Source organism: Ornithorhynchus anatinus, chromosome 8 (assembly GCF_004115215.2).
Source record: "Ornithorhynchus anatinus isolate Pmale09 chromosome 8, mOrnAna1.pri.v4, whole genome shotgun sequence".
In the NCBI taxonomy this organism is placed as follows: domain Eukaryota; kingdom Metazoa; phylum Chordata; class Mammalia; order Monotremata; family Ornithorhynchidae; genus Ornithorhynchus; species Ornithorhynchus anatinus.
This window is the reverse complement of record NC_041735.1, coordinates 47,537,065-47,560,766: the sequence shown is the minus strand read 5'-3', so window position 1 is coordinate 47,560,766 and position 23,702 is coordinate 47,537,065. Positions and strand designations below refer to the sequence as shown.

At 43.8% G+C, this 23,702-nt stretch overlaps 1 protein-coding gene across 8 annotated transcripts in view; it reads left to right on the top strand.

Annotated features, from left to right (window-relative positions):
- The first annotated feature begins 356 nt into the window (after positions 1-356).
- Positions 357-23,702, top strand: part of NEK10 (NIMA related kinase 10) — a 124,052-nt gene continuing 100,706 nt past the window's right edge. For 7 of the 8 annotated variants that reach the window (XR_003761645.1, XM_039912946.1, XM_039912947.1 and 4 more), the window contains exons 1-6: positions 2,668-3,296; positions 3,594-3,654; positions 6,308-6,441; positions 13,758-13,856; positions 19,284-19,368; positions 22,015-22,056. Coding sequence is in view for 7 of the 8 variants with exons in the window: in XM_039912946.1 (XP_039768880.1) it covers positions 3,226-3,296; positions 3,594-3,654; positions 6,308-6,441; positions 13,758-13,856; positions 19,284-19,368; positions 22,015-22,056 (492 nt within the window). In the remaining variant the exon portion in view is untranslated. Of the gene's footprint in view, positions 671-2,667; positions 3,297-3,593; positions 3,655-6,307; positions 6,442-13,757; positions 13,857-19,283; positions 19,369-22,014; positions 22,057-23,702 lie in introns of those variants that run through there. The other variant, XM_039912945.1, reaches the window with a different exon arrangement.

Below are 23,702 nucleotides of genomic sequence, written 5' to 3'. Positions count from 1 at the left end.
TCTCCCCTCCGTCCTCTTCTCCATCCTCCCCTCCACCTCCCGTCCGTCCTCCTCTCCTCCTGTCCGTCCTCCTCACCATCCCCCCGTCCCTCCATCCTCCCCTCCGTCCTCCTCTCCATCCTCCCGTCCATCGTCCCTCCCGTCCGTCCATCCTCCCCTCCGTCCATCCTCCCCTGCATCCTCCTCTCCATCCTCCCCTTCATCCTCCAGTCCATCCATCCTCCCCTCCGGCCTCCGCTCCATCCTCCCCTTCATCCTCCAGTCCTTCCACTCTCCTCTCCATCCTCCCCTCCGGCCTTTCCTCCATCCTCCCGTCCTCCTCTCCATCCTCCCGTCCTCCTCTCCATCCTCCCGTCCTCCCCTCCGTCCTCCCCTCCATCCTCCCCTCCATTCTCCCCTCCAGCCTCCTGTCCGTCGGACCGAGCGAGCGTGGAGGCCGCGGCCTTCGGGGGCCTCAGCCGGGGTGCTTAGCACGGGCCTCAGCCGGCCGGAGCCCCCCGAACCCTCCCCTGGACCGTCCGGGGCCCAACGCCTAGCGGAGAGCACAGCCCCCCGACCCCAGCCCGCCTCCCCCTTCCCCCCGACATGGACTCCCGCTCCCCCAGCGCCCAACCGTGGCCCAGAGACGTCCCGCCGACACGGGCAGCCGCCCGCCTTGCCCCTTCCCTCTGTGGGTGCCATCCTCCTTCCCTCCCTCCCTCCCTCCTTCCTTCATTCCGTCGTACTTCTTGAGCGCTTACTATGTGCAGAGCACTGGACTGAACCCTTGAAATGGACAGTTGATACGACTACTACTACTGATGATGGTGTTTCATAGGGAAGCAGCGTGGCTCAGTGGAAAGAGCATGGGCTTGGGACCCAGAGGTCAGGGGTTCGAATCCCAGCTCTGCCACTTGTCAGCTGGGTGACTGTGGGCAAGTCACTTCTCTGGGCCTCAGTTCCCTCATCAGGAAAATGGGGAGTAAGACTGTGAGCCTCACGTGGGACAACCTGATGACCCTGTATCTACCCCAGCGCTTAGAACAGTGCTCGGCACATCGTAAGCGCTTAACAAATACCAACGTTACTATTTCTTGATAATGATAATGATGACGATGGTATTTGTTAAGCTCTTACGATGTGCCGAGCACTGTTCTAAGCGCTGGGGTGGAACTCGAGATCATCAGATTGTCCACATGGGGCTCAAAGTCTTAATCTCCATTTTATAGAGGAGGTAACTGAGGCCCAGAGAAGTCAAGGGACTTGCCCGAGGTCACACAGCAGACAGGTGGCAGAGCCGGGATTAGAACCCATGACCTCTGACTCCCAAACCTGGGCTCTTGCCACTTGGATACGCTGCTCCTCTAAGCGCCGACTATGTGCCAGGCCCGCAACTAAGCACCGGCCCTACTCGGTGAGCCCGGTGTTGGGCGGGGATGGTCTCTACTTGATGCCCAATTGTACTTTCCAAGCGCTTAGTACAGTGCTCTGCACACGGTAAGCGCTTAGAGAAGCGGCGTGGCTTATTGGCAAGACCCCCCGGGCTTGGGAGTCAGGGGACGTGGGTTCTAATCCACCTGTCTGCTGTGTGACCGTGGGCAAGTCACTTTGCTTCTCTGTGCCCCAGTTCCCTCATCTGTAAAATGGGGATGGAGACTGGGAGCCCCACGTGGGGCAACCTGATTACCTTGCATCTACCCCAGTGCTGAGAACAGTGCTTGGCACGTAATAAGTACCTAACAGATTCCACCGTAGAGAAACTGCATGGTTTAGTGGAACAGCACAGGCTTGGGAGTCAGGACGTGGGTTCTGATTCCGGCTCCGCCACTTGTCTGCTGTGTAACCTTGGGCTAACCACTCAACTTCTCTGTGCCTCAGTTACCTCATCTGTAAAGTGGAGATTAAGACTGTGAGCCCTTCGTGGGATAACCTGATTGTCTTGTATCTACCCTAGTACTTAAAACAAGGCTGGGCTCATAGCGCTTAAAAAGATCCATCATCTTTATTATTATTATTATTACCAAGCCCCGTACTGGGCTGAAGTAGTTACAAGTTAATCAGGGTGGACGCAGTCCCTGTCCCACGTGGAGCTTACAGTCTCCATCCCCATTTTACAGATGAGGGAACTGAGGCACAGAGAAGTGAAGTGACTTGCGCAAGGTCACACAGCAAATGTGAGAGCTGGGATTCGAATCCATGACCTTCTGACCACCCCCCAGGCCCGTGCTCTATCCACCAGGCCACGCTGTTTCTCCCAGGCATTCAGTCCATCAAATATTACCCCTTTTATTCTATGTGCCAATGCCACCCTGTGGTTTTAAAGCAGGGAAGAAAAGAACCGATCAGATGGGGGATTTTTTGAGGACTTTTAAAGCATCTAAAATCTGATGATGATTTAGTTTATTTGAAAGGACCTCCTCAAAATGCCAAATCTTACCCAGTTTCTCATTCAACTGAGAAGCAGCGTGGCTCAGTGGAAAGAGCATGGGCTTTGGAGTCAGAGATAATGGGTTCGAATCCCGGCTCTGCCACTTGTCAGCTGTGTGACTTCGGGCAAGTCATTTAACTTCTCTGTGCCTCAGTTACCTCATCTGTGAAATGGAGATTAAGACTGTGAGCCCCACGTGGGACAACCTGCTTCCCTTGTGTCTACCCCAGTGCTTAGAACAGTGCTTTGCACATAGTAAGCACTTAGCAAATACCAACATTATTATTATTATTATTCAACCTAGTTGTTACTGTTAAGCAACACCTGAAAAACCAGGTGAGGTGGCTGGAACAATTTCTCCATGAGTGATCGGCATCAGGTCTCCAAATGGTTTATTGCTATAGGCAGTGCAGAAAGAGGAAAAAAAAATTCCAACTGGAATCTCCCAACGGTCCCTGGCTCGGAGGCCAGAATTGTCCTCTCGTTCTGTGCAAAGAGCATCCTTGTTCTGAGAACAGGAGAGGAAGAAGGGGGCACAATCTCTCATCCCACCCTGTGTTTACTGAGGGCTTAAGACAATTCACTCTATCCTCAGGGGCAAGGCTAAAATTGAATTCAGTTATAGTAAGTTGCCATTTTTATGCAACACTTTACAATTAACAGTCTAGATATATATATAGCTTTCCAATAAAACTGAGCCGTTTTCTTTAAAAGTTTTTCTTCTGTGCTTTGTCTTCTAAATATTATTTGGTGATGCACAATTATATTTTTTTCTCGTTGGAAAAGAAACGTTAATTCTAGGGCTTTGAAGTTCTACAATGGCTGATCAAGACAAAAAGGTGAAGACTACGGAAAAATCCCCAGAAAAGAAGCCAGAGATCACAACTAGGTATAGTATGCAGAGAGGTGTGATTAAAAAGTTGCTCTTTGGAAATTACCCGCTGCTCACGTTGATTGCCTGTCTGAGACTCCTTGGTATCACTTGCCAACTCTTGCTCTGTGTTATCAAGTTTACTGAAATTTGTGATGATTCCAGGCATTTTGCAGAAACTAATGTTGATGTAAGTCTCTGTTCACAAAACGAGAGTTCAAGATACTGGAAATTTGATCTTATTTCAACTGAGCCAACTCTTTATTGACCTGCTGCTTTGTTTTCTCTATTACATATCGTCATTGCCTCTCCTAGAGACTACTCTGCTCTCAAAAGACTTCGCTGCCTTTTAAACGTACAGTCGAGCAAACAACAGGTATTTCATTAATCCGTAATGAGTAGTTTGAAAACTACCTCATAGGGCAAGATGAATGTGGTTGTCAAGGAGTTTTTTGCATTTTAGAAAACTCCAAAAGGCTTCTAGAAAGGTGTAATTTTGGATCTCATTCTTAAGTGTTTATATCTTTGTTTCTCACAAGAGAAGCATTGATGCTGAAACTCATCGGGTTTCAGCTTGGGGAGGTGATTTTATTGATTTATTTGAGGGGGCTGTTGCAGTTTGGAGGAGGAGGCCCAGAGACTGAGGTGACTTGTAGAAATTCTCAAAACCGTAGTCTCATCGATTGTAATCTTATCTTTTGTTAAATTGCCACCCTCCTGGCTCACTATGACTCCTGGGAAAATGTATTCCCTAAAACACGTTCATAAGTGCCTTCCTCTTCTATAATAATAATAATGATAATTGTGGTATTTAATCGCTTATTATGTCCCAGGCAGTGTACTAAACGCCAGAGTGGATACAAGCAAATCGGGTTGGCAGAGTTCCTGTCCCGAGTGGGTGCTCAGTCTTAATTCCCATTTTACAGATGAGGGAATTTAGGCGTAGAGAAGTGAAGCGACTTACCCGAGGTCACACGGCAGACAAGTGGCAGATCTGCGATTAGAATCCAGATCCTTCGACTCCCAGGCCCATTGTTTCTCTCTCCCATATGCACACCCCTTGCTGCATATTGCTCCGTGTGGTTCCCACACTGTTCCATACGGCATGAGAAAGCTAGGCCTGATTCTCAAAGATACTGAGGCTCGTCCTCTGTCACCCTGCTTCATTGCCAGCCACAGCCTACTTCACAGCCACAGCCAGCCACACTGCTATCACCATCCAGGTGGAAATGGCAGCAGAAGCAGTGGTGGACCTGACCCTGTCTGAATCTGTCTCTTGAGTGTTTCTGTCATGGCCAGAAAATGGGAATTCTGACTGGATTGGGAATTCCCAGAAGAATTCTGACAGGAAGAGCCAGTCCAGTTATGGTGGTGGATGTTGCTGCTGCCAAAGAGGAGTAATCAATCAGTGGTATTTATCGAGTGCTTACTATGTGCCGAGTACTGTACTAAGTTCTTGGGAGAGTACATTAAAGTAGACACGATCCCTGCCTTCTAGGAGCTTACTATCTTGCCGGGGAGCTTTAAAATAAATCACATAGAAGGAAGCAGTCGAAAATAAGGATATGTGCAGAAATGTTGTGGGGCTGGAGTGAGAAGAAGGAGGAGGGGCTGCTCAGCCTCTCTTCCACTCCTGTAGGCAGCAAAATATTTGCCTATTTGATTTCCAAGAGGAAGGATTTGAGCTCAAGTGAGCATTTGTATTACAAGAGAGAGGCAGCATGGCTTAGTGGATAGAGCACAGACCTGGGAGTCAGAAGGACCTGGGTTCTAATCCCGATTCACCACTAATCTGCTGTGTGACCTTGGGGAATTCACTTAACTTGCCTCAGTTACCTCATCCGTAAAATGGGGATTCAGACTGTGAGCCCCTTATGAGGGACTGTGTCCCACCTGATCACTTTGTATCTACTCCAGCACTTAGAACAGTGCCTGGCACATACTAAGCACTTAACAAATACCACAGTTATTATGAAATACCTTTAAAAAAAAGACAGCCCATCTTTTATTTCACTTTTCTCCAAGAGTGAGTTACTCCAAATCCTCGCCACCCCGAGACTTATCCACATCCCCACCCTTTGATAAGATGGGAACAAACCTGGCTCCACATTGAGGCAGAGAGATTAACCTCCCCCACACACACATACAAACAAACCCCCATTTATTCCCTTTCCTTAGCTCTCCAGGACTGTCTCCTTCCTTAGCTGCCTTGCTGCTCCTGCCCTAAGCGTCCTGTCACCATTTCTCTCCCCGGCCCTCTGGCCACTAAACGCTGATTTGCCAGAAACTCCTATATTCGTGGAGATTCCCACAACTAACCACCATTTGAGTGGGATTAATTTAGGGTATACCTAACTGTCTCTGTTTTAAAGCTATCATAACCCACAGTGAGATCCTATCCTTGTGAAGCAGCATGGCCTAGTGGATAGAGCATGGGCCTGGGAGTCAGAAGGACCTGCGTTCCAATTCTGACTCTGCCACTTGTTTGGGCAAATCATTTCACTTCTCTGTGCCTCAGTTACCTCAACTGTAAAATGGGGATTAAGACTCAGAGCCCCACATGGGGCATGGACCGTGTCGGACCTGACCAGCTCTTATCTACCCCAACACTTAGAACAGTGATTGACTCAAAGTAAGTGCTTAACAAATACCATTATCATCATCCTTATGTGGGTGAATTAATGATGTAGGTTACGGAGCCTATTAAGTATTATTGCTAAATACCCAATGCCATATGCAAATGAACCCATATTCAACCAACCAGTCATATTTATTGAGTGCTTAGGGTGTGCAGAGCACTGTTATTAAGGGCTTGGGAGAGTATAACACCACAGAGTTGGAAGACACGTTTCCTTCCCATAAGGAGCTTACAGTCTGGGGAACTCTGTCATATCTAGGTTGTAACATGGTTTATATCAACCTGGTTCATAAAATGTCCGCTTAAATGTCCTGGCTTGAAAAAAGTGTCTCTTTGCTTTCTATACACTGCTGTAATTAATCAGCTACATTTTCTTTTATTAATTCTGCAGCTGCCAGCTATTAATTTTGACAGTAGCCCAAGTAGAATGACAAAATCAGAGCAAAACTTCAACAAAGCTAGTGGACCCAGGTGGCGAGGCCAACGGCAAGAATCCACCGAAGCTGTTGAGCTGGAAAACTTTAGGTATGGAGCCTTTCCTATATCTACGTAGCTGCACATTAGGTACTGCATCTTTCTTAAATTGACAGAAAGAACCGATACATAGGTGGCGCCTCAGTCTGGATTTTTGATTATGGTTTCTATCTCTCATCCTTTGGGGTTCCTGTGAAACTGTAGCAAGAAAGGATGTTGGTCACCATTGCAAGGACCAGTGGAAAGGCCGAAGAGGAGTTATGGAAAGCGTGGTTGACAGGCACTTGGTCTTTGTTTAGTTCGATTCTAGATGGGCAACCTGTTGATTGAATTTTAAGCTTTGCCCTCCTTTTACCCTGAGAATAAATGTTGCGGGAAATCTGGAAATATGTAGCTGTTCAGTGATTTGGTTGCCACATTTTTTCACTTGGCATTTATGGAAAGATCTCTCTAGCTTTGGCTGAGAAGAAGCCTGACCTAGTGGATAGAACACGTGACTAGGAGTCCGAAGGAAGGGAGTTCTAGTTCTGGTTCCACCACTTGTCTGCTGTATGACCTGGAGCAAGTCACTTGACTTCTCTGTGCCTCAGTTACCTCATCTGTAAAAAGGGGATTAAGACTCTGAGCTCCATGAGGGACATGGACTGTATCCAACATGATTGGCTTGTATGTACCCCAACACTTAATACAGTGTCTGGTACGCAGTAAGTGCCAGCGTGGTTCAGTGGAAAGAGCATGGGCTTTGGAGTCAGGGCTCATGAGTTCAAATCCCAGCTCTGCCACTTGTCGGCTGTGTGACTGTGGGAAAGTCACTTAACTTCTCTGTGCCTCAGTTCCCTCATCTGTAAAATGGGGATTAAGACTGTGAGCCCCACGTGGGACAACCTGATTCCCCTATGTCTACCCCAGCGCTTAGAACAGTGCTCGGCACATAGTAAGCGCTTAACAAATACCAACATTATTATTATTAATACAAGGGAGGGTAGTGGTTTGTTTATCCTCTTTGCCCTAGAGACCTCATAACCAGCTCTCTCCTTTGCTCCAAGCGGATAATAGAATGTAAACAGTCCTTGACTTCAGATTTTTTGAGTTATGACCAACAATATTTCCCCAAACTGCAATCATAAACCATTCATGTCCTGTGTCGGGAAGGAGAAGGGCAAAACGGGGAAAGGAATGAATGATACTGCTCCTGACCTTTGACACTCTCACCAAGGAAACACATCCTGGACGCGCTAGAGTATATTTACTTTATATTTTCATTCTTCCCTTTGCTGGAGGCAGGCTGGTGGAGAATTAGCTCACTATGAAGTTAGCATTATTGGCCTTAAAGCTAAATCAATATGCCCTTTCCAAATCAACAAAGCTACTTTCCCCTTAACAGTCCGGCATGTTTTCTGGCTTTCCATTCTTACTGTGTCAACACAGGAAGGATGGCTATCAGAAACTCCTGAGGTAGGAATTCTAGCCAATCGTTACAACCGCTGCTCCTGTCCCGCTGCCTCACTGAGGAGTAAAAGAAGGACTGGAGAGAGAGCTGGTCTAGGGTGGAATGGCAGGTGGGCTGGGCCTGGTGAGGAAACTGAGGTAAGGCCAAAAGAACCAGGCTCTTTCCTGGCAGGGTGTCTTCCCAGTCCTTCTGCTTGTCCTCCTGGGTCAGGGAGGGGAGTGGGCAGGGATGTGGGAGTTGGGGGGCGGGGGTAGGGACACCATACACGAGGTTGGTTTAGGTATATTTGTGCATGACTAAGTAGATGAGAGTTTCATCTTCTCCCCAGCTTCAGACCACAGAAGTCCCCCTCCACAAATTAAAGTGTTCCCCTACACAAAGGAGGACTAGAATGTATTAAGAATAAATATTTATCAACAGCAACTTTAAGCTGTAACCAACTCTCACTGCAAGTTATCAGGTTAGGTAAAACGCAAACATGATAGTGCTTTATTCTCTGCTTTTTTTTCATTCATTCATTCAATAGTATTTATTGAGCGCTTACTCTGTGCAGAGCACTGTACTAAGCGCTTGGAATGTACAAATCGGTAACAGATAGAGACAGTCCCTACCCTTTGATGGGCTTACAGTCTAACTGGGGGAGACAGACAAAAACAATAGCAATAAATAGAATCGAGGGGATGAACATCTCATTTTCTTTTAATTGTGCCAAAAAAGAATTTGGTTTCTGTTTATCTCTTCTGTTCTCTTTCCCAGATTTCAACAGGCAATTTTATTTTGTTTCTATTTCTTAAGTCTTGATTAGGTCTCCTTTTTTCTCTATCCTTTCTTCTTTAAAGCTCACCTCCTCCAAGAGGCCTTCCCAGACTGAGCTCCCCTCTTTTTCCCTCTGCTCCTTCTACCCACGCCCTTCACCTCTCTGCAGCTAAACCCTCTTCCCCCCCTTTCCCTCTCCTCCTCCTCCCCCTCTCCCGTCCCACCCCCTCAGCACTGTACTCGCCGGCTCAACTGTATATATCTTCATCACCCTATTTATTTTGTTTAATGAGATGTACATCACCCTGATTCTATTTAGTTGCCATTGTTTTTATGAGATGTTCTTCCCCTTGACTCTATTTATTGCCATTGTTCTTGTATGCCTGTCTCCCCCGATTAGACTGTAAGCCCGTCAAAGGGCAGGGACTGTCTCTATCAGTTGCCAATTTGTAAATTCCAAGCGCTTAGTACAGTGCTCTGCACATAGTAAGCGCTCAATAAATACTATTGAATGAATGAATGAATGAATGGAGGCTATGTTTTACATAGGTGAGTCAAAAAGGAGACCCCCATGTGGTTTGTAATCATAATGAATAATTATAGCCTATATTAAGCACTTATAAGCTAAGCACTGGGGTAGATACAGGGTTATGAGAGTGGAAACATTCCCTAATCTATTTGAAGCTCACAATCTGAAGAAACCGAGGCCCAGAGAGTGACTTATCCAAGGTCACATGGTAGGCCAGTGCTGGACCCAAACTCAAACCCAGGTCTACTGGCTCCTAGTCCCATAGAACACTTAATTTAGCAAAACTCTACATTTTTCAGTACAATGTTGTCAAGCTAAGTCAGAAGACAGAGAGCTAGGCAGATCATATGAAAAAATGAAATTTAGAAACTGCATATTGAAAATGTAAATTTTACAGTTGATTTTTTGCCATATAATTGTTCATTAACTTCAAAATGAACCAGTCACAAGCAGAACCATTCTAATTCCGTAATTATCGTGGTTACTTGCCCCAACTTCTAAGTAGAAAAGCATTCTTCCTTTCAATTTTCTAACTCTGCTCAAGTTTTTTAATGATCTATGAGAAGACTTAATGGTCTTGATTAAAAAAGAATGTCAGAAAAGATTAACTTCCTGTTGAAAAATGGTTTCATTGTTTTCACGTTTTGAATTAGTGTTCAGTTTTAGAATAAGAAGCCAGACTATTTTTCCCGTTGATACTGTCATAGCCATTATCAAGGGTCTGACAAGAATGACATTTACTATGAGTGGGAGACAGTGTGTGTGTGTGTGTAAGGCAGCGATGGGTGCACGTGAATTGAGTGTGGGGGCGAGGGAGGGGTGGGGGTGAGCCTTCACTGCCATCAATACATCCTGCCTCTTTGTGGAATTCAGAAGGGAGAAGACGTTGGGGGTGGGGAGCAGAAATTGCCACTCTTCGGAACACACTATTTTTTTCTACTTCCCACGCACAAGTTAGGTATTGGCAGTGAGGAAAAGCAGCACGGACTAGGGATTTTTGGAACAAGGATCATGACACAGATACAGAAAACCCTAGTAATGGTACCGACTGCTGCAGAACACAGAGTGGACCCATCAGGACTTGAAAAAGTTAATTTGCTTCCCTGTGTATCTGCATATTAATAAGGAGCAGTTTAAGAACTGGGGAAACTAAGGCCATTTCAATGTTAGGCAATTTTAGTTCTTTCATTGTGAATTCAGTATTACAAATATCAAGGCCAGACTTCTGTGACTTAAAGATGAATGTATTTCACATTATTGTCTCTTTTCATAGACTTAATCTTCAGTGTGGTGCTTTCCCCTTGCCAACGCCACAACCTTAACATCCCCAAAATGGAACTCATCTTCCTACCCAACCCCTATTTTCTCACTGACTTTCCCATTACTGAAGATAGCCCCAGCATCCTCCATGTCTCCGAAATCATAACCTTGGCATTATCCTCAACTCATGTCTCTCATTCAACCCACATATTCACTGTCACCAAATGTTGTAGGTTCCACCATTACAGCATCACTAAAATGCACTTTGTTCTCCATCCAAACTGCTACTGTGCTTATCCAAGCACTTTTCTTAACCTGCCTTAATTATTACATCAACCTCCTAGCGGACCTCCTTGTCTCCTGTCTCTCCCCACTTAGTCCATACTTAACTCTGCTGCCTCAGTTTTTTTTTTAACATTCAGCCCTTGTTTCCCCATTCCTCAAGAATCTCCAGTGGTTGCCCAGTCCACTTCCACATCCAACAAAAACTCCGTACATTTGGCTTTAAAGCACTCAAACACCTTGACCCCTCCAATCTTACTACAACCCAGCAAGATCACTTGGCTGCTCTAATGCAGACCTACTCACTGCATCTCGATCTTGTCTATATCATCGCATACACTTGCTCAAGTCCTCCCTCTGGCCTGGAACTCCCTCCCCCTTCATATTCGACAGACCACCACCCCCATCCACCTTCAAGGCCTTACTGAAATCACATCTCCTCCAAGAGGCCTTCTTGATTAAGCTCTAATTTCCCCTCCTCCCTCTCCCTTCTGCATCACCCTTGCATTTGGATTTGAACCCTTTCATCACTTGCTATTCACCCCACCCTCAGCCCCATAGCACTTAGGTACGTAACCATAATTTATTTCCATGTCTGTATCCCCATCTAGACTGTAAGCTCCTGTTGGACAGAGAATATGTCTACCCAATTCTATTGTATTGTACTCTCCTAAATGCTTAGAATAATGCTTTGCACACAGTAAGCACTCAGTAAATAGAATTGATTCAATTAAACCATAAGGAGTTCTACAATTGGAAAAAATACTTATATCCATTTACAAAAATGATTTTCATTGGTGTATCTTGGGATGGCATTATCTTCACTTAATCCTTACAAATTTGAAGTGTTCCATATGGTTGTATTAAAATGGGTTACTGTCGTTTAGAGAGCAACAATAGCTTTTTTTTGCTTGTTTAATGGCTCTCAATAGTACCAGTCAATCTTTACTGGGACCAGGAGGAAAGAAGATCACCTCAGAGGAAGCCTAAAAAAAGCAGCGTGGCTCAGTGGAAAGAGCATGGGCTTTGGAGTCAGAGGTCATGAGTTCGAATCCCAGCTCTGTCACTTGTCAGCTGTGTGACTGTGGGCGAGTCACTTAACTTCTCTGGGCCTCAGTTCCCTCATCTGTAAAATGGGGATTAAGACTGTGAGCCTCACGTGGGACAATCTGATTCCCCTGTGTCTACCCCAGCGCTTAGAACAGTGCTCGGCACATAGTAAGCGCTTAACAAATACCAACATTATTATTATTATTCTGTGCGTCTGCATTCGAATGGGAGCTGTAAGGACTCTACTCAATCAATTAATCATATTTATTTGAGAAGCAGCGTGGCTCAGTGGAAAGAGCACGGGCTTTGGAGTCAGAGGTCATGGGTTCGAACCCCGGCTCTGCCACTTGTCAGCTGTGTGACTTTGGGCAAGTCACTTAACTTCTCGGTGCCTCAGTTCCCTCATCTGTAAAATGGGGATTAAGACTGTGAGCCCCACGTGGGGCAACCTGATTCCCCTGTGTCTACCCCAGCGCTTAGAACAGTGCTCGGCACATAGTAAGCGCTTAACAAATACCAACATTATTATTGAGTGCTTGCTATGTGCAGAGCACTGTACTAAGCGCTTGGATGAGTACAGTATAATAGAGTTGGTAGACACATTCCCCATCCACAGTGAGTTTTCATTCTAGAGGGGAAGGCAGACATTAATATAAATAAAAATCAATTAGGGATACGTAAGTAAGGGCTGTGGGGCTGAGGAAGGAGTGGATAAAGGGAGCAAATCCAAATTATCGGGTGACACAGAAGAGGAAACGAGGGCTTAGTCGGGGAAGGCCTCTTGGAGGAGATGTGCCTTCCATGAGGCTTTGAAGGTCGGGGGAGTAAAGAGGAAGTGAAGAGGGAGGGCATACCAGGCCACAGGCAGGACATGGGTGAGAGGTCTAACAGCTAGGCTTGTGACTCTGGCACTCTCTAGCTCTCTCCCCTTTGAGGGCCATCTTTGAAGGTAACAGGAACCCCAGAAGGTCCCCAGGTAGACCTGCTGCCTCTCCCAGTGGCCCTACCACAACGAGGTAACCTGGGCAGAGGGTCCCCGAGCTGCAGACTCCAATGACCGGTATCGCTTTTCCTGGAACAGTTTCAATTCCAAGCTGTATTCTGATCGTGAATACTCTGCAATTTCACAATAGGAGTTTCAGGGGACCTGTGGGAATGAAAGGTATAGGCTGAAGCGTGTTCAATTCAGGGATCACAAATAGTTCCTGTAGATTTGGGTATTTAAGTATAATCTAAAAGCACCACAAGAATGATATCCAGAGCCCTCTGTTAGTGGGAGTGGTGAAAAGTGTACAGAACCCTAATAAGTAGGCCAATGACAACAGGCGGAGAATAGCCCTCTGGATTTTTACAGGAGGAAAAAAAAAGCTCTGCTAGTAATATCTGCAAGAATTCCATTGTATATCATTTTCTTCAACTGTAAAAGGGTGGTTCAATAACTGTTCTCCCTCCTACTTAAACTGTGAGCCCCATATGGGGCAGGGACTGTGTCCAACCTGATTGACTTGTATCTACCCCAGTGCTTAGAACAATGCTTGATGCCTAGTAAACACTTAACAATTACCGTAATAATAAGACATATGGTTAGTAATTTGAATTATTGTTGGATTTAGAACCAACATATAGTACTATTTCCAAAGAGAAGCCTTCCCTGGCTAAGCCCTCTTCTCTTCTCCCACTCCCTTCTGCACCACTCTTACTTGCGCCTTCATTCATCCTCACATCCCCACAGCACATATCTGTATATATCTGTAATTTCTTTATTTCTCTATTTATTTATATTAATGTCTGTTTCCCTGGGAATGTGTCTGTTTGCTGTTAGAGTATACACTCCCAAGTGCTTACTTTGCGCACTGTAAGCGGTCAGTATGTACAGTTGAATGAAATAATTGATGTGGCTACTGAATGCTACATCTAGTAGCAAGCACACTGTTTTATGTTGATCTATAAAAAGCTGCCTATCTTCATTATTCAGTTTTAGTAACAACAAAGGATTTTATTACAATCTAAATCTCAAACTACTTTTTTGTTTCACTTCAGTGTCACCTATAGGAATGAAAGAAATTTTAGCAAGCATCCTCAACGTAAACTCTTTCAGGAAATTTTTACAGCTTTGGTGAAGAACAGACTCATATGCAGGTGAGTTCAACGAAGAAAAGACAAGATGAGGATTTTAAAAAGAGTGCCACATTTGTGGAACTTTGAAAATTGTATTTTTTATTTTATATTAGTTCTTTAACAGGGCTAGTTACCTGTTATGCAAATGGTTTGTTTTGATTGGAAGATAAAATATATTAACAGGTGATTTTAACCCATAGAACTGAAATCATAAGAAATATTTTTTAGAATTTTAGTAATTGCTTTATTAGTTCAAAGAGAAGTATCATTGTTATTGTTCTCATCTTGTCTACTTTCCTCCAGTGCATTTAACTATCTCATTTGGTTGATGGGTAATAGGATTAGTTTATTTGCTCCTCTGGGATTAGGACCTCCTATCTATACTTTTTTGGGCTATTTTCAAAGTGGCATCTTTCTCCATCTCGTTTTCTTCTTTATTTCCTTCTTTTGTTTTGATTACTTTCCTCTTCCTCCATCCTGGATTTTTGGATTTCCACTTTCTTCATTCTGAATTCTGGACCGGACTAATATTTAGCATCCTGGATTCTGTGGAAGCTCAGCAACAAGGGAAATATCCTTTCTCCCTATTCATTAATGGATTAATGATGTCCTGGACTTGATATTAGGGTTGGAGAAAAGAAATTAATTGCAGACTTTTGGAGGTGTATAGATTTTTTTCAGACTTCTGGGTGGCAATATAGCAGTTAACTTTTTTAGACTCTGTGGGTACCTCTGAAAGAGGTACTGCTTCATGATACTGCTGAACCCAATCCCCTTGTTCCAGGGACTTTATGGTCCTTTCCCAGGTCCCTGGAAACATCGATTCTGCTTCGCACGTGCAGAACTTGGTAACGGGAGCTAAAGCAAAGAGGGGTTGGATGTTTAAAATAACATCCAGGCTGTGTCCATACGGGACAGGTGATATACCTCAAAACCAGAGTGGTAGAGGAAAAAGCACGGGTCTGGGAGTCAGAGGACTTTGAACAAGTCACTTATCTGTGCTCAGTTTCCTCAGCTGTAAAATGAAGATTGGATACCTGTTCTCCCTCCTACTTTAGACTATAGGACAGGACTGTATCTGACTTGATTTTCTTGTATCTATCCTACTGCTTAATAAAGTGCTTGACCTGCAGTTTACATCCAGATATTTACACACGTATTTCTGCATACCAAGAGTTTACAACCATGGCTCTCGAGCTACATCTGCTTCTCTGGAGCCAAATGTGGCTGAACGAGCATCCCCACCAAACACACCACAAATTTGTACATATCTGTATATATCCGTAATTTAGTTAGTTATCTATATTGTTGTCTCTCTCTCTAGACTGTTAACTCCTTGTGGGCAGGAATGTATCCGTTTGTGGTTATATGGTGCTCTCCCAAGCGCTTAGTACAGTGCTTTGCATGCAGTAAGCACTCCATAAATACGGTTGAATGAATGAATGAATCTGAGCTCTGCCACTTGTCAGCTGTGTGACTGTGGGCAAGTCACTTAACTTCTCTGTGCCTCAGTTACCTCATCTGTAAAATGGGGATTAAGACTGTGAGCCCCACATGGGACAACCTGATTCCCCTGTGTCTACCCCAGCGCTTAGAACAGTGCTCTGCACATAGTAAGCGCTTAACAAATACCAACATTATTAATGAATAAATACGATCAAATGAATGAAACTTCCAGCACGGCTGCTGAGTGTAGCTCTGCGGATGAACATGCAGAGCTGCTGGACTCCTTCCTGTCCATTGCATCTGCGAGTGGAAGAGGAAGGGTGGAAGGGGAAGACTTGGCCACAGATACCTCCTGGAGTTCCTGTCAGCAACAGGCAGCCAGCTTGGGACCTCCACCGCAGGGGTCAGGAGAGCACAGACTCCCCTAAGGTCTCAGACCTGGTCTCCCACCACGGGTTGGGGCCGGCCCCTCATCGCCCTGACCACCCATCCTGCACCATTTTGTGAGGCACTTCTTGCCCCGGCCCCCCGAGGGAGAGATCCAGTCTCTTTGTGTAGGAGAATTCCTCTCTGCCCTGGAGGCTCCCAGCTTTCTGTGGTCCAGAAGTGTAGGAGAGAGGCTGGAGATTGTGGGCAGGAAATGGGAAGAGCAGGATTGGACCTATTAACCAATGGTACTTATTGAGTGCTTACAGTGTGCAGAGCTCTGCACTAAACATTCAGGAGGGTACACCGCACCAGAGTTGTATTAGCCCCGGGAAACCCACCTGCTGTCCCTGAAAACTGGAGCAGCAGGGCCCATATCTGTTCCTAGCCACTGAACAAGGAAATTCAGTGTTCTGCTCCGAGGTGGAGCGCTCAGAATCTACCACTGGACACCTGCAGCCGCCGCCGGTGGGCCCAGGTTTGAAGAGAGGGCTACAACACTGCTTCTTCTATCTCGCCACTGACCCCACACCCACATCCTGCCTCTGGCCTCCCTCCCCCTTCATATCCCACAGACTCTCACTCTCCCCCCTTCAAAGCCTTCCCCTCCAAGTGACCTCCTCCGACTAAGCCCTCATTTCCTCTTCTCCCACTCCCATCTACATTGCCCCTGACTTGGATTTGCACCATCTAGTCTCAGCCCCACACCACTTATGTACATATCCCTAATTTATTTATTTATATTAATGTCTGTCTCCCCCTCTAGACTGTAACCTCCTTTTGGGGAGGGAATGTGTCAATGAACTCTATTATATTTTAATCTCCCAAGTACTTAGTTCAATGCTCTGAACACGTTTAAGCACTCAGTGAATACAGTTGATTGATTGCCACATGGACTGTGCTTTCTCAAATCTGTTGGGGAGGAGAGGGAGAGGGAAGAGACTAACCGCTGTCAATGCCCATCTCCCTCCCCTCCTTCTCTCCCTTTGCTTCTCCTCTCCCTCTCTCCTTCTCTTCTTCCTGTTCCCTTCTCCTCCCCCTGTCCCATCTCTCATTCTCTTTTCTCCCTGTCCAGTCTCTCCTTCTCCTTTCTCCCTGTCCATATTCTTTCCCCTTATCCTTTTCCCCCTTATCCTTTCTCTCTTCTCTCCCTTTCCCTTCTCCATTCAACTCTTAGTGTATAGCAGCCACGCAGTGCTGTGATGTCATTTGTGACATTGCATCATTTGTGATGTGATGTCCCGTATCATCCAAGGCCCATAAATTGTATGATTGACTCTTTGCACACAGTCACTTGGAGATTTCACTTTGTGAGGCTCTTCTGCGCAAAGGACTATACAACCCCTCCTGCATTCACTGCATTACCATGCTCTTTGATTGCAAGGGATCTGTCGTGTCCCCCAAAACTCTTTCATCGTGCTGTACTGGTTTGGGAAACAGAGATTGTGTTGTTCCTTACCCCAAACTGCTTTTCACTGGGATATTCTTAGCGACGGATTGGCTGTCCTTGTTAATTCTAATGTCATGAAATAGTCCCACATGCTGAAAATGATAGCATGTTGAGTGCAAAGGAAATGGAGGCTAAGGAGGTTACTGTGTATTAATAGAGCTAAGGAGGTTACTGTGTATTAATAGACCTGTGAAAGCCATAGGATAAGTTCAGTCACAAGTGGGCTATTTGCCCTCTTATGAATTCATTGTTGCACTATCTTGGAAAAACTATCTTTTTAGAATGGCAGGTTTTTCTGAAGTTGTCTCCAAGAAATGTGGCTACTACTGGAAGTTGTTTTAGGGACTGTTCTGCTCTAGTCTGTACTGCTGCATGAAGACATTTTTTTGAGGTTGACTTTTTACTTTGTGCTCAGCCACAACTTCATTACTCCTCCCCACAACTGTCGGCAAACAGATGTATGTATCGTTGTACAGTACACGTAATTCTTCTTAAATACCAGAGCAGCACCTTAAAAGCCACTTCCTTGTGGGGAGGTAAAGAATGGGAGCAAGAAAGGAGCAACTGCTTCTGCCAGAGAGAGGTTAGTGCCTGGAGAGGTCAGTCCAGAGGGCTCTGACACCAGGAATTCATTTACAGTAGTAGAGTCTGTAAAATCATGAAATATAAATAGGCTTGGGCTCCATTCCCAAAGTTCCCCTAAAATGACATTTGGTTGGACCAGAGTTTAACACACTTTCCGGGAACTATTTTTATTTATCAGCCTCCTGCAATGGCAAAAATGCATTCCTTTTTTTTTAAGCAAAAAGAATGCTTTCCCATTCTTTAAATATATTAAAAAAGTTATGGGATATTTTGGGGAAAAGAGCTGCCCAATCAAAGATATTTTGAAAAAACAAAGGGGAATGATGCAACATACACATATGTTTCAATGCCTTGAGACAAAAAATTACAAATAAAGATCTTTATTTCTACTAGCTATCATTTTAACTATTCTTCCCATTGTGCCTCTTGAAGTTCAGTAAAATTTGGCTTTTGGATGCAAACTGAATTACACTCATGCTTCCTAGTTGATGCATTTGAAAAGCAAGAGAGCATAGGTTACATGTTATATTGGTCAAATTCATTCATTCAGTCATATTTAATGAGCGCTTACTGTGTGCAAAGCACTGTGCTAAGCACTTGGAATGTACAGTTCGGCAACAGAGACAATGCCTGCCCAACAACGGACTCACAATCTAAAAGGGGGAGACAGACAGCAAAACAAAACAAGCAGTCAGACATCAATATCATCAAAATAGATAAATAGAATCATAGATACATACACATCATTAATAAAATAGAGTAATAGATAGTATATACAAATATACACAAGTGCTGTGGAGAGGGGAAGGGGCAGGGGTGTTCCTTTTTTTAACTAATAAATTGGTCTCCAATATTTTGTCAATTTTGTATTTGTGGTATTTGCAACCATTTAGGGATGATCAAGTTTTAACAATGTGACTGATTCTAAATCTGGTGTCTAAATTAATTATTTTAAAATTATTACTTTTTTAATATTCCCTTGTAGTAAAACATAGAAGGTGATGGTATTAATAAAGAGACTAATTTTAGAGTCAATATATCCCTAGATACTTGCCATACTATTTTATCTGGGAGGTGTGATAAACCAAGAAAAATATATAGTGAGGATCTGAAATTATATTTTCTTTGACCAGAGAGCCGATTTCAATGGTTGTTAATTTTAGTAAACTAGATTTTTTTTACAAATTCATAAATGAATTTTCTTCTTATTAAACACAGTGTGTTAAATAATACTTTGGTTTTTCACTTTTAAAAACTAGAGGACATTAGAGGTATCAATGTGCCCCGCTGAATATTTTTCAAGTGTATTTTAAGAAAAAGAATGTTATGTGATAGGATGTTTCTTCTTTGTACACTTTATGGTGGGCTGCAAAAAAGAAGCTCAGTTAATACAAAATACATACACAATAATGTAATCTTGCTAAAGTGAACCATATATCTATTTTTTGAGAAAATCCTTATTGTTACATAGTCTGCTTGATTTAATGGTGGAATTTGTTTAGCTGATTTTTAAAACTTGAAAAATGTTTTTTTTCTTTCAGGGAGTGGGTTAATCAAGCCCCATCTATTCATTTTCTGAGAGTGTTAATCTGTATCAGATTACTAATGAGAGATTCATGTTATCAGGTTGGTTTAAAAATATAGAAATGTTTCTTATGTTTAAGCAAAAATAAAAATATTGCATAGTGCAATACTAAGGCATACACGTAGCATTTTAAAAATAGAATCCTAAAGTCTTCCAAGTTGATACCATTGAGTAACGCAGTAACAAAATCATCCTGGAAGAGTTTGAAGTTAATGAAAAAACATTTACCTATGACTTGCAAAGTGCCACCTTTAGAGTGAAGCTAGTTGAGAAAGCTATTGTTTGTATTAATCACTATTAATGCATGTCTATTCCTTAATCATGGTTATAGCGCAACAAATACATTATTTAGTTAGTTATGCTGTTTCCATAGTAATAGATTCTATAAGAGAAAGCCGATAATCTATAATAGAAGAAAACAACCACCCTGGGTAGTACTGAGGCATAAAAATAATACACACATTGAATTGTAAGCTCCCTGGGAGGAGGAAATGTGCCTTGTGCTTTCTGTTGTATTTCCCAAATGCCTAGTGTAGAACATTGCTCTCAGACCTTCAATACATACCATTATTACCATCACTGATGGAAAAACAATTCCTTCTAACCCCCAGCCAGCAATTTTTGTGTTCCCCTATGTCATCATCACAGGAAACTAATGTTTTGGAGAAGAATCAGTGTAACTCTGAATGTGGATGTTAGTTTCTTCATTTGAAAATTGTCTGCCCAATAAAATTATTCATCAAAATGCATGTTTTGTATGAGTGTGCCCCATCTGAGGGGATTTCCAGACTACAGGTATGAGATAGGCTGTCAGTGGGCTAAAGCTAGTCATGGTCATCCTTTTTATTAACATCCTTTTTAGCATCTGGAAGGATGAAATAAATGGAAAATTCTAGATTCAGGTAGACATGGTATTAATGTCCTTTTTACCCCCTTCCTCTTGTGGTGCTCTCCCCCCCACCCCACCTCCCTTTCCCTTCCCTTCCTTCTCCCTGCTTTTCTTGCTCCTCCTTTTCCCTTTCTCCCCACAAAGCCCCTCTCTCTCAAATCTGCATCCAAGTGTGTCCCTGTACTCCAGACGAAAAGTTGGCACCCCTTTCTCCAGATGCTTTTTATTTAGTAAATTGTAATCAGATATCAGAAAGCAAAAGGGTGAAATGGCCAGTTAGTACATGCTTTGCATGCCATAAATGCTCATTGATTATTTGCAGTAGTATTCTATATGAACCTTCAAAAACAAGGATAAATGTGTTGTCTATTCACCGTTTCTTTAGTTTGTACAGGCAAGTCTATAAAACTTCATTAGGGTAAAAATTATTTTCAAAAAAGTGTATGGGAAGGTTAGCAAAGTCCAACCTATAATCCGCTATCCACAGGAGCATTTGAAAACACTATTTATCCCATGAATCAGTACCTAGTTTAGAATCTAGCCAGCCAATTGTAAAAATTCCATTTAAGACAATATTCTTCTTGAAAAAAGAACTTCTGATGAAGAAAAAATTAAACTCTAGGCCTCTTTGTAAAGTCCATACCTGAAGATGGAGTTTCCCTTCAGGAATGACAAATGAGACTTTAGGACGGAGAAGGTGCAGAGAGGAATTATTTATAGTGTTAGTAGTTTTGTGCAATGCCCCTCCCCTCCCCATTTTTTCTTCCTTGTTATCCACGTTCCCACTGGGGCACAGAGTGCAAAGATCAAATAAGCGGACTGCGGGGCAGTGCATTGCCAAGGGCCTTTATGGTCTTCCCTTGTGATGGCCAGTTACAGAGTTACTAGAACCCACATGTCTGGATTCCTGTAGTAGGGCTCTTTCCACTGTTTCAGCGGCACATAAAGTCCATACCTACTTCATACCCAATCAGGTGCTCTATTTTATCTGTCAGTGTACCTTGAGGAACGTTTTATTTTGATATTTACAACAATCTGATTAGTAGATTTTTAGAGATAAATAGCATTTAGCCCAAACATCAGAAGCACATTGAAAAAATGGTGCTTTTGAACTCAGGTAATAATAATAATGGTATCTGTTAAGCACTTACTATGTGCCAAGTGCTGTTCTAAGCTCTGGGAGCAATACAAGGTAATCAGGTTAATAATGATGGTATTTGTTAAGCGCTTACTATGTGCAGAGCACTGTTCTAAGGTTGTCCCACATGGGGTTCAGTCTTAATCCCCATTTTACAGACAAGGTAACTGAGGCACAGATTAGTTAAGTGACTTGCCCAAAGTCACATAGCTGATAAGTGGTAGGGGCAGGATTAGAATCTATGACCTCTGACTCCCAAGCCCAGGCTCTTTCCACTTAGCCATACTGCACAACCCCAAATACATGTAAAGCACATAATTTAGATAAGTTATTGTTGGACACTGGTTTATTTTCTTTGCATTTAGATTTAGTAAAACATTAAAAGAAGAATAATGGTTTGGGGAGAACAGGCAAATGGTTTGGGGAGAACAGGCATCTCCTTTCTCTGGCACAAAAGACAGTGCTGTAAACAATTTATGGTCTCTTTGATATTGATTACACCTTTAAAGATTTTCTATTTCTTTTGGATTCTGTTTTCAAAAATTAACTTGTTGACATCTTAGCGTAAAATGTAGTAGCATGTAAAAATTCTTTCTCCTCACCCATTCTTGGACAAAAAATCTGTTCATCTTTTCTGAACATTATTTTTACTTTTTTTAGGGAATACTCCATTCTCTGGGTGGTATTGAAAATCTAGCTCAGGTAAGAATGTTTTTATTGTACTTGTTTTTGATCCTGGTCTGTAGTTTAGGAAAATCAGTCAATCAAAGATGAAAAGTAGCATGGTCTAGTGGATAGAACATGGGCCTGGGAGTCAGAAGGAACTGGGTTCTAATCTCTCTCCACCACTCGTCTGCTCTGTGACCTTGGGCAAGTCACTTCACTTCTCTGGCCCTCAGTTATCTCGTCTGGATAATGGGGATTAAGACTGTGTCCAACCCGATTATCATGTATCCACCCACGTGCTTAGTACAGTGCCTGACATATAGTTAGCGCTTAACAAATAACAGAATTATTTGAATGCCTTACTTTATGCAGAGAACTTTACTAAGTGTTTGGGAGAGTACAGTACAACTCTTCCGAGAGTGGAAATGCAGACCCCACTCTTCATGAGTTTATAATCCAGAGAAGCAGCATGGTGAAGTGGATAGAGCACAGGCCTGGGAATCAGAAGTCCAGAATCTTAGGTTCTAATGCTGGCTCTGCTGCTTGTCTGCTGTGTGACCTTAGGCAAGTCACTTCACTTCTGTGCCTCAGTTTCTTCATCTGCAAAATGGGGATTGAGACTGTGAGCCCCACATGGGCTCAATTTGCTTATATCCACCCCAGCATTTAGCACAGCAGCTTGGCTCAGTGGAAAGAGCCCAGGCTTGGGAGTCAGAGGTCATGGGTTCGAATCCAGGCTCTGCCACTTGTCAGCTGTGTGACTGTGGGTGTCACTTAACTTCTCTGTGCCTCAGTTCTCTTATCTGTAAAATGGGGATTAACTGTGAACCTCACTTGGGACAACCTGATTCCCCTGTATCTACCCCAGCACTTAGAACAGTGCTCTGGACATAGTAAGCGCTTAACAAAAAATAACATTATTATTATTATTACAGTGCCTGGCTCATAGTAGGGAAGCAGCATAATGGGAAGCAGCGTGGCTCAGTGGAAAGAGCCTGGGCTTCGGAGTCAGAGGTCATGAGTTCGACTCCCGGCTCTGCCGCTTGTCAGCTGTGTGACTGTGGGCAAGTCACTTCACTTCTCTGTGCCTCAGTTACCTCATCTGTAAAATGGGGATTAACTGTGAGCCTCACGTGGGACGACCTGATTACCCTGTATCTCCCCCAGCGCTTAGAACAGTGCTCTGCACATAGTAAGCGCTTAACAAATACCAACATTATTATTATAGTAAGCGCTTAACAAATACCAACATTATCATCATTAATATCATTATTATTATAATAAATGTATGCTCTGAAACACTTGGCCTTGTACACCTGTGGCTCATCAGCTTCCGTATCCTGGGGAGGGAGAGAATTGTGGGGCAGAGGCTCACCTCCTGACCTCACCCGACTCCAGTTGCCACAAGGGAGACAGCCAAGCCAGACTCACACCTGCATCCCCTTTGAGGAGGAGCCCCGATGGCCACCTAGCATGCTAATAGTCATGGCATTGACATTAATTAACCAATGTTAACTAGTGGGGGATTATTGAATGCTAATAGGTAGCAGCTTAGGAAATGCTAATGGAGCAGGGGGGCCCAGGGAGAGATTAGGCAATGCCAGTGGCCATCGAGGCAGCTGTCGGCTGGTCTCTGGTGGTTGTGCCAGGATAGAGCTGGCACTGTGCTGATCCTGGAGCCT